The 13,960-nt window shown below is 44.7% G+C and overlaps 1 protein-coding gene across 3 annotated transcripts in view; it reads right to left on the bottom strand.

Annotated features, from left to right (window-relative positions):
• The window catches only part of zfyve26 (zinc finger, FYVE domain containing 26), a 60,526-nt gene that overhangs the window by 9,043 nt on the left and 37,523 nt on the right, over nt 1-13,960 (bottom strand). For 2 of the 3 annotated variants that reach the window (XM_063183494.1, XM_063183493.1), the window contains 9 exons: nt 11,214-11,466; nt 9,364-9,456; nt 8,918-9,075; nt 7,886-8,022; nt 7,731-7,759; nt 6,889-7,025; nt 5,607-5,827; nt 4,990-5,137; nt 3,443-3,661 (listed from right to left, as the gene is read on the bottom strand). In XM_063183494.1, the coding sequence (XP_063039564.1) occupies nt 3,443-3,661; nt 4,990-5,137; nt 5,607-5,827; nt 6,889-7,025; nt 7,731-7,759; nt 7,886-8,022; nt 8,918-9,075; nt 9,364-9,456; nt 11,214-11,466 (1,395 nt within the window). The remainder of the gene's footprint in view (nt 1-3,442; nt 3,662-4,989; nt 5,138-5,606; nt 5,828-6,888; nt 7,026-7,730; nt 7,760-7,885; nt 8,023-8,917; nt 9,076-9,363; nt 9,457-11,213; nt 11,467-13,960) is intronic. The other variant, XM_063183495.1, reaches the window with a different exon arrangement.

The raw sequence follows: 13,960 nt of genomic DNA, 5'->3' as shown, positions 1-13,960 counted from the left end.
ACGGTCACACGCACGCACACAAACACACACACGCACACACACGTTAGAGGAGTCAGCAGGGAGGTCAGGAGGTAACACACACACACACATACACACACACACACACACACACACACACACACACACACACACACACACACACCGAACACACCGAACACACACACGCACACACACACGTTAGGAGTCAGCAGGGAGGTCAGGAGGTCACACACACACACACACACACACACACACACACACACACACACACGCACACGCACACGCACACGCACACACACACACACACACGCACGCACGCACACACGCACACACGTTAGGAGTCAGCAGGGAGGTCAGGAGGTCACACACACACACACACACACACACACACACACACACACACACACACACACACACACACACACGCACACACACACGTTAGGAGTCAGCAGGGAGGTCAGGAGGTCACACACACACACACACACGCACACACGCACACACGCACGCACACACGTTAGGAGTCAGCAGGGAGGTCAGGAGGTCACACACACACACACACACGCACACGCACGCACACACACGTTAGGAGTCAGCAGGGAGGCCAGGAGGTCACACACACACACACACACACACGCACACACACACACACACACACACACACACACGTTAGGAGTCAGCAGGGAGGTCAGGAGGTCACACACACACACATACTCCCACACACACGCACGCACGCACACACACGCACGCACGCGCACACACACACACGCACACGCACGCACACACACGTTAGGAGTCAGCAGGGAGGCCAGGAGGTCCTCCTGAGGGCGCTACAGCTGGAGACAGGACACAGAGTTACAGAACAGCAGTCAGCGCAGAGGCCCAAGCTCACTCTTTTATACCGCATAAACAATTTCTTTAAACATACATTAATATTTGAACCAACCTTCACATACATCAGCACCAGCACTGACAAACCCGCACATGCACACAAACACACACACACACACACATACAAATACCCTTACACATGCACACAAGAAGAGATAACAGTACAGCTAAGGCAGGTGAACCAACAGCCATGCACATACATATTCTAACAGACACTAGGGGTGTAAATCACAGCCTTCATGACGATACCATACGGTACCGATTTCTTAAAGCATGGATTCGATTCTTTTTCGATACTTAAGAATTCCCCACGATACGATGCGATTCGGTTCAATTAGATTTTTTCCAATTACTTTTCCGCTACTATTGTGTTATGGAACTAGGGCATTGCACAGGGGCCAGCGATTCGATTCTTTTCGATTCTTAAGAATGCCCCACGATACGATGCGATTCAATTAAATCGCCGGCCGATACTTCCGATACATCGATACATTTCGATTTTAATTACATCCCTGACAGACACTAGTCTCGACAGACATACATGGGCTACACATCGTCATAATATGCTGGTCTGAACCCACCCACCACCATCACCAGCAGAAATACAAGCAAACATACATGAACAGAATTCTCATTGCAAAAAGGGAGGAAAACCTGTTCTTACAACATATTGCCCTGACTGAATCAACAGTGTTTAGAAGTAGGGTGCGCACATCCACAAGTAGTTGTGCAGGTGCCAGACAAAAGGTAGTAGGTAGTGTGATGATGCGGTCTGCACACTGTGTATTAACTGGATGGATCGAAACGTTGCCGTATGTTAAAATGAAATAAAGTATTTTTGGAGTTAATACACAGTGTGCAGACCGCTTCATCACACTACTAAATGAATCAACAGTCATCATTAAATCATGCCTTCTGTTGTGAGCTGAGCAAGCCCCCGTGGCAGCTTGAATGTTGCTGACCTAAAAAAAAAAAAAGCTGGGCAATGGACCAAGAGCCGCCTCACAGCCGAACAACAACAACAGTTAGTTTACAGTGATGCGAGGTTACGTAACCTCCTGCCTCGCTGGCTCAGTTTAGGCCTGCTGTGGCCGGCCTTGTGCATCTGATCCTGCTCCTTTGTCCTCCTTGGCCTACATCAACAGCAGACACCACTGACACAGGGCTGTTTCAAGGGATTTATGGGCCCTAGGCAACAGAGGGACTTGGGGGCACTTTTCCTCTCTGGGGAGGCCCCTCTTCAAGAGACATTTTGACAGTATTTAATTATCATTGTATTTTTCAATCACTTTGGTCACTGACTTGAAGGTGCTGCCACATTCATGAAGTTGTCATTGCTGTCATTCATAGTATACAAGTACATAACCAGAGTCATTACCTTGGGCCCTAGGCAATTGCCTAATATGCTTGGCTGGTTGTGACAGGCCTGCCCTGACGTCTTCCACCCAGTGAAGTTGCATAAGGCGACATTCAAGGAGGCCTTTTTAACGATTTATCTCGGCCAACCTAAGAATAGATTGGTTGGCGGCACTGTGGCATCACAAAAGGTGTCTGATAGACGGTGGGGGCTGGCTGAGGTTGAGGGGGGTCTTTGGGGATGGATGTTGGGGGATTTGGGGGGGGGGCAGACAGCTCTAGATCAGTGTTTCCCAACCTTTTTTGACTCATGTACCCCCTGGGGGGGGCCGCAGACAGCTCTAGATCAGTGTTTCCCAACCTTTTTTGTCTCATGTACCCCCTGAGCCTTTTCGTTTTGCAATGAGTACCCCCTAACTCATGTTTTACATCACTTTTTCTATTGCTGTGTGACTATGCTCCATGTATTTGTTAAAATTAAAAATGTTCCAAGTACCCCCTGCAGTGTGCTCGCGTACCCCTAGTGGTACACGTACCCCTGGTTGGGAAACACTGCTCTAGATGTTCTGTTCGAGGTTGTGGTGGTGGTTAGGCTTTCGGGTCATCTTTAACGAGACGCTTTATGCCGTGGAGCTGTGCTGCTAGGAGACCAAGAGAAGGCTAATGAATCACTGCATTTCATGCTCTCGTTTTTTAGTCGTCTTTTCTTTTTTTTTGTCTCTGAGGCTTGGCCGCCTCCTACACACACACACACACACACACGGATACACAGAGGAGGATGGAAGAAGAAAATCACTCTGTGGGCTTGGATGGCAACACAAGAAAGCATTTCCAGTGCTACAGTACGTTGCATATACCAATACCAGCAGCATCAAAAGCAGAAAGACACAGTGTGACTGTGCCCTAACAATTCTCTCACAAGAAAACACAACAACCTGTGGACTCCACTTGTAGGGCTGCGATGAAAATATAATTACCAATTGAAGGAAAAGCTTCAATTTCTCCATTTGTGTATGATGGATTGATGTATGAATAAGCTTTTCTATTATGCACATGTACGCACATTATGTACACACGTGTGTATGCATGTGGTATGCATGTTTGCATTTATTTATTTATTTATTTACTATTAATCTCATTCCTTAAGCTGGCCGCAAGCCAAGAACCACCAGCCTGTGGGAGCAGAAATAGAAAGAATCCGAACACGGCAGCTAGTTACCATGGCGACGGTGGATGCAGTGGGCCGGATGTGGGCCTCCAGGTGCTGCAGGATGTCCTGGAGGAGGCGGGAGCCGTGGTGATGCTGCCCGCGGTCCACGGGTGGCTTCAGGCAGCGGGCGAACTTCTCGCGCGCCCCGCTCAGGAAGCCTGCCTTCAGGCACGCCATGCCCCACGCATGCCACACGCCGCCCGGGTCCAGCCCGCTCTTGGTGGACACCTGGGAGGAAACAAAAGTACAAGTGGGTTTTTTTTTGCCACGTAGCTTTATTGTCTTTTCACCAGAGGTGGGACCAAGCCAGTTATGTGGAAGTCACAAGTAAGTCTTAAGTCTTTCCACTCAAGTCTGAGTCAAGTCCAGAGTCAAGTCCAAAGTCAAGACACATTTGACCAATTTTTCACTGTGTGTAGTACAGCATAGCCTTGACTTAATTTGTATTTTACTATTATTATTACTCTGTCTTACACCTGTCTTTCATCTCCACAGCAATAATAATAGCTTTATAATTATTGTATCATAGCTGAGTCTTTACTCCCATAGACAGAGCAAGATATGTCATGTAAAATTCATGTCATCTTTGTCCCTGCCCTGTCCCAGCCGCCGTCTCTCTATGGGTACCGTCCATCCTAACTCCCATCTTCCCTTGTGCTTGTGGCCTCATGATGACAAAGCAAGACGTCCCTGACAACAGAACAACTCAATATCTCGCAAAGGTAGCATAGCGAGCTAAACCCATATAGCTGAAAGCTGGCATCAATTTGCGGCCTCTAGGGGCGTCTAGATTTCTAGGCTATCGCAAAGGTGCAATTATTTTCACAATTGCAATTGGGATGCTGAATGTGGAAAAGTCCCCCAAAAGTTGTGGCTAGGCAGACAGCGGGGAAACGTAATTATATTCTTTTCTCCACAGGGGCGGGGCATGATCGAAGCACAAGGCCACAAGCACAGAACGGTCGAGGACGTGAGTTAGGGTAATGAAATGCACCCTATCTCTAGCCTGATTATCATTGCCGTTCAAATCTCTTCGAGACTTGGTCTGACCAAGAGCATACAAATTAACGTTTCCCAAACGGCATGGTTGACCTGCCTCCCTTGGTTTGCTTATGGTTGTTTGCTTATCGACAAAGTGGGAGGAGTTCCTGTATTTGCGGGAACTCAGAAAGTACTTGCATTGCTCTTGACCTGACTAGTTGCAATGCTGAAAGTGTTGCGTCACTAGGAGGGCACAGCCTGGCTAACCCTGAGTGCATCTTAATATGCGACCTTGCCTCCTCCACTTGTGCTTGTCTCCTCATCCCGCCTCCTGGCCCCTCCTCCGTGGAGAAAAAGATAAAGTTTCCCAGCTGTCAGCCTCGCCACAACAACTTTTGAGGGACTGTTTTTCATTCACCATCCCAATTGCAAATGAGAAAAAGACCTTACAATTGAGCTTTTGCAAGATATTGAAATATAATGCTGTTGTCAGTGATGTCATCATGACGAGAAGCAAGTGGAGGAGGCAAGTGGAGGAGGCAAGGTCACATATTGGAATGCACCCCCTATCTCACCTCCACAGCCAGCCTGTAGTATTCACTCTCCAGCAGCTGGTTCCTGAGGCGGGCCACTGCGGCAGCCTCCAGGATGTCATCCAGCGAGGGGATGTACTTATAGTTTGCCATCACCAGGATCTTCAGCACGTCCACCTTACTGATGTAGCTGTAAGGAGAAGGTCAATGGAAACAAATGAAACAACAATGTGACCACATTTGAAACACCTTACTGATGCAGCTGCAAGATGGGCATAGATTAAAAAAAAATAAAAAAACAAATGAGGAAAACCATATCATTTCACAGAAGTGTTTACTCTTTTACTTAGGTCTATAAGAAGTGGGTGAGTATGACCCTAATGCTAAGTTTTCTTTTGTTTCGTTTTCATTTGTGACTCTCTTTGGGAAAAAAACATTTGTTATGTGTAATGCAGTGAAATGCAGTATGGTGTGTAATGTAATGTGCAATGTAATCTCTGCCCAAGGTTGTCAAACTGTCGCAGAGGGACCAATTCTGCTACTGGCCTGTTAGTTATTTGGCTTATGATTAATTAATCATAATTAATAACTTTGTTAATTCCCACCCCTAAATGTAATGGAAAGTAATGCGACACAACTAAATGCGCAAGGCCGCCCACCTGTCGCAGAGAGACAGGTCCTGCATCTGGCCCGTCTTGACGAACATGAGCTTGGCGCTGAAGAGCAGCTGCCGCATGACCTCGGTGAGTAGACGGGCGTCCACTTCGGGATTGGTCAGGGTGCGCGAGAGCTCGCGGCAGTGGCCAATCAGCTGGTGGCCGCAGGCAGCGGGGTCGCTGTGCAGCGAGAGGATGGACACGCACAGGGACGCGCTAGGAGCCTAGAGGGGGACAGGAGCGGAGGATCAGAGGGAAAGATGATGGTTAAGTGAAGTTACAAGGACAGAGCCGTGTCTACCAATAAGCAAACTAGGCAGTTGCCAAGAGCCACACCAGATTTGCCCATGGTAGAGGGGGGGCAACAGTCAGCCCCACCATGTTAAATACCAGCGAAAGTAATTCAAAAGGTCCCCTTGTCTATATTTTGCCAAGGGCCCCCAAAAGGGTAGAACCGCTGATGTACAAGGAGGACCACATACAAGGACAGGAAGGGAGATCAAATCAGACGAAATCAAGACACAGGATACAAGGAGGAAAACAGAGCAGGACTGAGAGATGGAAATCAAGTCACAGGATGCAAGCAGCGCCAGAGGGATAGTCTTTTTGTTTGGAGTAAAGACAAGAATTGTGGAGTGATGGATCAAAATGAATACTTCATGATAAGACTTAAGTCGCATAAATACTTTATGGCAACAGAGGGATGTTCAGAATGCGTAGTCAGTGCTCTCTATTTCAAGTTGGTCACAGTGACAGACGTTGAAGGAAAGCACAAACAGGATTCTTCTGATCGGCGGAGGATATGGATTACAAGTGCAAGAAGACAAACTCAAACGTATGCAACAACTATTAATGTAGTGTGCTAAAATCACAGAAAGAAACCATCACTATAACATGCTCACAATGAAAATTTCCACTACATAACTGTAGTGAAGCACTGATCATGTACTGTACCCTGGGTTTTAAATTAGTACCCCTCACTCGCCAAGTGCATATAAAAATATATTTTGTCTGGTACTCATGTAACGGATGCGAGCTATCAGAGTTCAGCTTAGAACGTTAGTAATCTTCCCTCCCGAAGCCTCATACAGAATATGTAGCACTGATTGAATGGTCTGGATCTGCATTATCGTGTTGTGCCTCCCATGCCCAAACTGGAGCGTCGGCTGGTAGGTCGCAGGTTAGAGCCCCAAGTGGTAAGCAAGCACAGATGACCTCAGTTACACCCACACCTTACCTGCCATTGGCAGGTACTGTAGGTCAAAAAGTTACTTTTATACCGTACCTGCTCATAGTAGAACTCGTTGAGTAGCTTCTGGTTGTCTTCTTTATTGATGCTGAGCTTGAAGCGTCTCTCCGGGACTTCGGGCAGTCGCAACATCCCCTCCAACATCGACTGGCCAGCACCGGGACTACCAGCTACTGCACAGAAAGACAAGCACTGTGTTAGCATCACACAGAATATGCAAATCAAAGAGCCAACTGTTAACACACTTTAACATGCCAAGACAGCCACCGTGTTAGTATCACACATGGTGTCAAAGAACAAAACTGCTCACAGACATTAATAATATGCTATTTTCCAACCCAAATGAGTCGTTCTCATTTTGCCTGAGGAAGACCCATTTGGGTGGAGACTAGAGACATTAAAATTGATACAGAAGTGTGTGGGCACCAGTGGAACCAGAGAGAGTAGAGAGAGAGAGGTTCCATTGGCCCATTGTTTCCTGGTTCTATTATTGCCCCCTTTAGGCAGACCTAGGCAGACCTAAGGACCGTTCTATTCATTGTAGGAGCATTATGACACGGCTCTTTAGGCAGACCGGAACCTGGTCATGTTAGGTGCCCATAGAAACCTATTACAGTGGCATATCTCTATACTTAAAGAATCTCTGGTGGAGCTGTGTGTGCACACTGCTGTTCCTGATTTACATAAACCATACTGTACATAACTTCACATATTTCTCTCACAGACAGACAGCAGAGCAGAGTGAACACATTGAACCGCATAAGTAATCCAACAACTAGACATATTATGAAGTGCACACATGTGCGTTTTCTTCTGAGTATTAGCAATGCCACTTTCGAGATGCATAAATACGAGTGCACAAAACAGCTTTTACTTGCCTTCAGCTTCATCCAGCTCATCATCCGAACTGGGAAAACAAACATATAACACAAAAGGTCAAAAAGGTATATCAAAGCAAACATTGTATTGGAGTACATATTGTTCCTCAGAGTTGATACAGTAAAAGGACTGTAAACAAGTGAAGCTGCCTTACTCAGGATGGCAGAAGTTGTAACACTGATCGCAGACTCGCGCCTCCTCCTCCTCGCAGCCCTCTACCACCATCCGGTGGCTGGAGCAGGTATGGCACACTAGCCTGCCACAGCGCCGGCAGTGGTGACGCCTGTTGAACTGAAGTAAAGGGAGAGGAAGAGCACCAAAGCCATTAACATTATACAACCCTGACTGCGCTCTCTGAGGCATGTCAGGTGGCAGCCGTTAACGGATCATGGCTTAGTTCCAGTCATTTCCTCCTTTTTTGTGGCTTTTTATTATCCACTACTAAACAGTGCTTGAAGATCTGAAGTGTCAACTTCCTAAGATGTTTTATTACAGTTTTTTATTGTAGAAAGAATACGCATGACCATCACATGTTCTATGACCGAGCAAAATATCAGCCAGTTTGTGCTCTGAGAAAAGGCAGATACTAGCCTGATTATCATCGACTTTCAAATCTCTTCGAGACTTGGTCTGACCAAGAGCATAACAATTAACATTTCCCTCCCTTGGTTTGCTAATGATTGTTTGCTTCCCAACAAAGTGAGAGGAGTTCCTGTATTTGCGTGAACTCGGAAAGTACTTGCATTGACTCTTGACCTGACTGGTAGCAACGCTGAAGCTGTTGCATCACTAGGAGGACACAGCCTGGCTATGCAGATACCTCTGGAGTGATATCTCAGCAGGCTATGATTTAAGTGTTAAACCAACTGCGGGTGACGGACCACATTGGGAAACTCCCGTTGTCATGGTGTGACACAAATGATATGATACAATACAGTGAGTTTTTTGTTCAATGTCTTCACAGAAGATAATCACAAATATTCAGTGGTTCATATCACATGGCATCACAGTACACAGTGCACAGAACGAAATTGCATGTATGCATAACCAGTCCAAGGGGGCAGCCCAAGTGGCGCCCTGAGGGAGCAGTGAGGCAGCCATGGAGATGGATGTTTTTTTTTTTCACTGCCCCCACTCAACCGTTTGCCCTGACTGCCTTTTCTACTCATCATGCCCACTCACTAACCATGGTGAAGCGTTCACGTAGGCAGACCATGCAGACGGGCTCCTGGTGGTCGGGTATCCAGTCCTTGCGGCCAGGAGGCTTGGGAGGTGGGGTGAAGGGGGTGTTGGGGGTCTGCCCTTTCCGGCCAGTGGAGGAGGGCGTGTGCATGGGTGTGCTGACTAAAACACAGAGAGAGAGAGAGAGACAACAGCAAAATAAATAAATAAATAAAACTGGAAAAATAGGCCAGCGAGACATGACAACTCACATCCAACTACCACCATCCAGCATATCATGAACTGCAACAAAGACAACAAAGATATGTCAAATTTTCCATGTGGGCTTGCAATGAATATGAATATGAATTCAGACAGACAGACAGACAGACAGACAGACAGACAGACAGACAGACAGACAGACAGAGAGAGAGACAGACAGACAATGTACCAGGTCAGGCTGTAACTGACCTGTGGATGTTGGTGGGGTTATTGAGGGTGAGGCAGGGCAGCTTGACTGTGCAGGACACTGCAGATAAGCATCCTGAAGGCTGATGACAGAGTCTGCAGGGAGTAGTAAGGTAAGGATAGTGATCAACTACAATACTACAACTACTACAAACCCCAACTCCGATGAAGTTGGGACGTTTGGTAAACAGTGAATAAAATCAAAATGCTATCATTTTCAAAACATTCAATCTATTCATTAGATGGAGAATAGTGAAAAGACAACATATTAAGTGTTAAAACCGAGAAAAAAATATTGTTTTGGGGGACATATGTACTCATTTCTAATTTGATAAATCCAACACGTCTCAAAAGAGTTGGGACGGGGATCAGTGAAATTTAGTAAACATCCAAATAAGATAAAACAACAAAGAAGAACATTTCAAAATGAATTGTACTGACGGACAATATAGGTGTCCAGGTATAAGATCATCACAGAGAGGCTGAGTCACTCAGAATTAAAGATGCAAAGGGAATAATTACCATAGTTATTACATACATTTTTGAATTCCCTTTGATTTACCACGATTGAGTGTATATAAGACATATTTTTGTTAATAAAATCATTGTATAGGTTCATGACATCATGAAATATACATTGGCTGTAGTCTCACTCTAGCACTCCAGGAATTAGAGCTATTGCAAATTGACCATATTAAGAATGCTTAATGCATGAAAATGATACAGGGGTGTAACATTCTCCTAAGCACCTGAGCTCACTTGAAATAGACCCAGAAGACATGGGAAACTGTCCTTTGCTTACAGAAGTCAGCAGAAGTTGTAGAAGTCGATTCTTTTTGACAATAATAGAGCATTGCACATCCTGTGCTACAGTAAAAATGGACCATCCAACTTGTGTTAGTGCTAGCTTCAAAAGTCAGCCTCCATGATGGCATGCGGGTGCAGTAGTGCATTGGTTAAGATGTTCTCACTCATCTGTAGAGTTAAATACAGTGCTGAATGGTATAAATGGGTTTTAAAACAGCATGAAAAGCCACTCATGCATTATATTTTGAAGGGAGATCTTCGATTACTGCCACATAGTAAGGTCAAATTGCATTCTCTACTATGTTTTAACAGTTTGGCTCCATCATAAGGACCAGCAGGTGATAAAATGGTGGGTTTTTGGTCAAGACCTGTCACACTGTAAGCACTACAGAAAGGAAAACATTGCAAAACATGACAAGGAATACACCCACCATTTAAGCTGGTGAAATCATGTCCAAGATAGGAATTAACACTGTTTTTTATATAAAATCATCTCATCGGTTAATGTATTTAACTGTTAAGTGTTGTCTTTTGTTTTGTTTTTAGTCTTCCTCGACATTTGCTGCCATTTATTGTCCCCGTCCCAACTCTTTTGAGACGTGTTGGATTTATCAAATTAGAAATGAGTACATATGTCCCCCAAAACAATATTTTTTCTCAGTTTTAACACTTAATATGTTGTCTTTTCACTATTCTCCATCTAATGAATAGATTGAATGTTTTGAAAATGATAGCATTTTGATTTTATTCACTGTTTACCAAACGTCCCAACTTCATCGGAGTTGGGGTTTGTACTACCGTACTACTACAACACTACTACTACTACTACTACACATTGTAGGCTCCTTTCACATCTCAAGGAACACAGACAAAAACATACAAAAACATATCCATCATCATGGCATAGTATAGTTCTGATGTTGTGTGGACCAAAAAAAACATAGCAGCATATGTATTGATGACAATAAGAAACATAAAACTGAATGATGCAAATAACTGCTGCTGTCATTTGTGAGTTCATTTCCAACGATCGTTTGTAACAGCACCTGATCGAGACCTCTCGCGGGGCTGGCAGGAGAATTCCAGGGCCTTGTGGGCGTAGGTGGACAGCAGCGCGTCGATGTCCTCGCTGGTGACGCCCGCCTCCTGGCCCAGCAGCAGAAGTTTCCGGAGCGTTGCCACGGCTACCTCGGCCCAGTCCACCTTCAGGTTCATCAGCAGCTGCTCCAGCATCAGCAGCGGGGAGGAGAGCAGCGGGAAGTAGTCCTGTCTGGAGCCCTCCGGGAGCGTCAGCAGAACCTGGAGATCATAATAATAATAATAATAATAATAATAATAATAAATCAGGAGGAGAGCAGCGGGAAGTAGTCCTGCCTGGAGCCCTCCGGCAGCGTCAGCAGAACCTGGAGATCATAATAATAATAATAATAATAATAATAATAATAATAATAAATCAGGAGGAGAGCAGCGGGAAGTAGTCCTGCCTGGAGCCCTCCGGCAGCGTCAGCAGAACCTGGAGATCAGCAGGGGGAAGGGAGATACAGTATAATAATAATAATAATAATAATAATAATAATAATAATAATAATAAATCAGGAGGAGAGCAGCAGGAAGTAGTCCTGCCTGGACCCCTCCGGGAGCGTCAGCAGAACCTGGAGATCAGCAGGGAGAGGGGAGATACTGTATAATAATAATAATAATAATAATAAATCAGGAGGAGAGCAGCAGGAAGTAGTTCCTAGATGCCTCCGGGCGTGTTACGGGCGCGTTAAGATACAGAGACCCAACATGAGGGGAAAAGGACTTATAAAACAGTAATATATAAGGAAGGAGCAACCGGACGCCTCCGGGAGCAACAGCAGAACCTGGGATACGGAGGTGAAATGGAGGGAGGCAAGCACGTAATATGACATGACATGAAAAGGACTTAGAAGCAGTAGTGCATGAGGAGAGCAGAGGGGGAAGTAGTCCTGTCTGGATGCCTGCAGGAGCGTCAGCAGCAAAATTGCACCTGGAATGCAGAGACGATGTGGAGGGACATATGACATGACATGAGGCGAAAATGACTTAGAAACAGTAAAGCTTGAGGAGAGCAGCGGCAAGTCGTCCTGCCGAGACGCTTGCGGGACTCTACTATTACTCTACTGTGATATGATGTGAAAAGAAATGTCCTTGTCTCTCTTCCTCGTTGTTGTCCCCATGTCTCTAGGTGCTGCTGAACCTCCCGGAGGAGTCTATGTAGAACTACTTCCCTCCCGTTTAGCCCCAGACATTACTGTTTCCAAGTTCTTAATACGAAAAGGATTTAAAGCGGGGAAAACAACACCCTCAAACTTAATATCCTTATGATAAACACGAAAGTGAGGCTCTTTCTAGTTTAAGTTTTCTTCCCATCTTTCCTATCCGACCATTCTACACAAGATAAAAACTTAGAAACACTGATGCATTACAAGAGGGGAAGGAAGGAGGCAGTTCAAAAACAAAATCACAAAGTGAAAAAAAAGTTAAGTTAAAAAAATGGAATGCATACATCCTGGTTTTAACCCATTTTATCCTAAGCCCTTTTTGGGAAAGGGTGCCCTCTGCCTATTAAATCCTAAATATCTCAGCCTCCGAAGCACATACAAACACGAAATGAGCTACATTTAAAAGCTAGGACCCTTGTTTTGGATGTGTTCATTCAGCTCTAACTTACCCACATTTTTAATACAGAAGCTTACATCTCAAGAACCTGAATGCAGCGTATATGTGTCTCCAGGACACAATGGGTTAAAGGAACAGACCACCCTTTTTTGATTTTCACATATTTGCAGTATTTCCAAGCATTATTCATGAATGTGCATATAATTTTCGTCTACGTGTTTGCATTGCCCCGTTTAACAGTATAGCCACATTAGGCATAGCAATGCAAGTCTATGGTACAAAATAAAACACAATCAAATGTACTTATAAACCATTTTAAAATTAATGTAAAATTCACCCGAGTGTAAAACGGCAATTTAATTCCGTCCAGTGACCACTTGTGGCTTGATGCTAAAGATACCAGTTACTTCCAGTGATTATGCTAAGCTATGCTAATAATTCTGATCCAATAAATCTAAGTACTGAAAACACTGAGACGAAAATGTTATGCACATTCATGAATAATGTTGGGAAATACTGCAAATATGTGAAAATCAAAAAAGGGTGGTCTGTTCCTTTAATCCAAAACATATACAGTTATTCTAAGCAATGGCTGAAAATAGCATATAGCAAATAGCAAATGGTCAAAAGCCACTAAATATTATTGAAAGTAAGGCGTGGGAAGGCAGGACAATAAATTTAAGCCACTACAGCTGGTTTGGTTAAGAACCTAGTTCCTGTTTATTCAATAAATGCTCTAGCTCTTAAAGGAATGTTATGCTCAGGCCGAGTGTGCAATGTGGCCCTGTATATCATTCCTCTCTGCTAAATACCTTTTCACAGTCACTGACTCCAACCCACACAAACTTCACATTGTTTGTTCAGTTTGACAAGACATTCAGGTCGACCAGCAGCACAAGTGGAAAAGTGTATAAAGTGTGTATAAAGGTCATGCAGTCAGCTCTTGCTGTAAAGGTTTACACCTATATGGTATGGGAATGACGAATGATAATTGGTCTTTCTTTTAATGTCCATAAATAGATTCAATTAAGACATGGCCCCTGTTATACATTTTCCTGTTACCAGAATGGCAATGACAAATGTATCACTAAAGGCTCTGCGTAATGTCGTAGTAGTGTAGTACTATGGTAGTTAAGTCGTTTCAACGAAT

The sequence above is a fragment of the Engraulis encrasicolus genome, chromosome 19, assembly GCF_034702125.1.
Source record: "Engraulis encrasicolus isolate BLACKSEA-1 chromosome 19, IST_EnEncr_1.0, whole genome shotgun sequence".
In the NCBI taxonomy this organism is placed as follows: Eukaryota; Metazoa; Chordata; class Actinopteri; order Clupeiformes; family Engraulidae; genus Engraulis; species Engraulis encrasicolus.
This window is presented reverse-complemented; position numbering and strand designations above follow the sequence as displayed.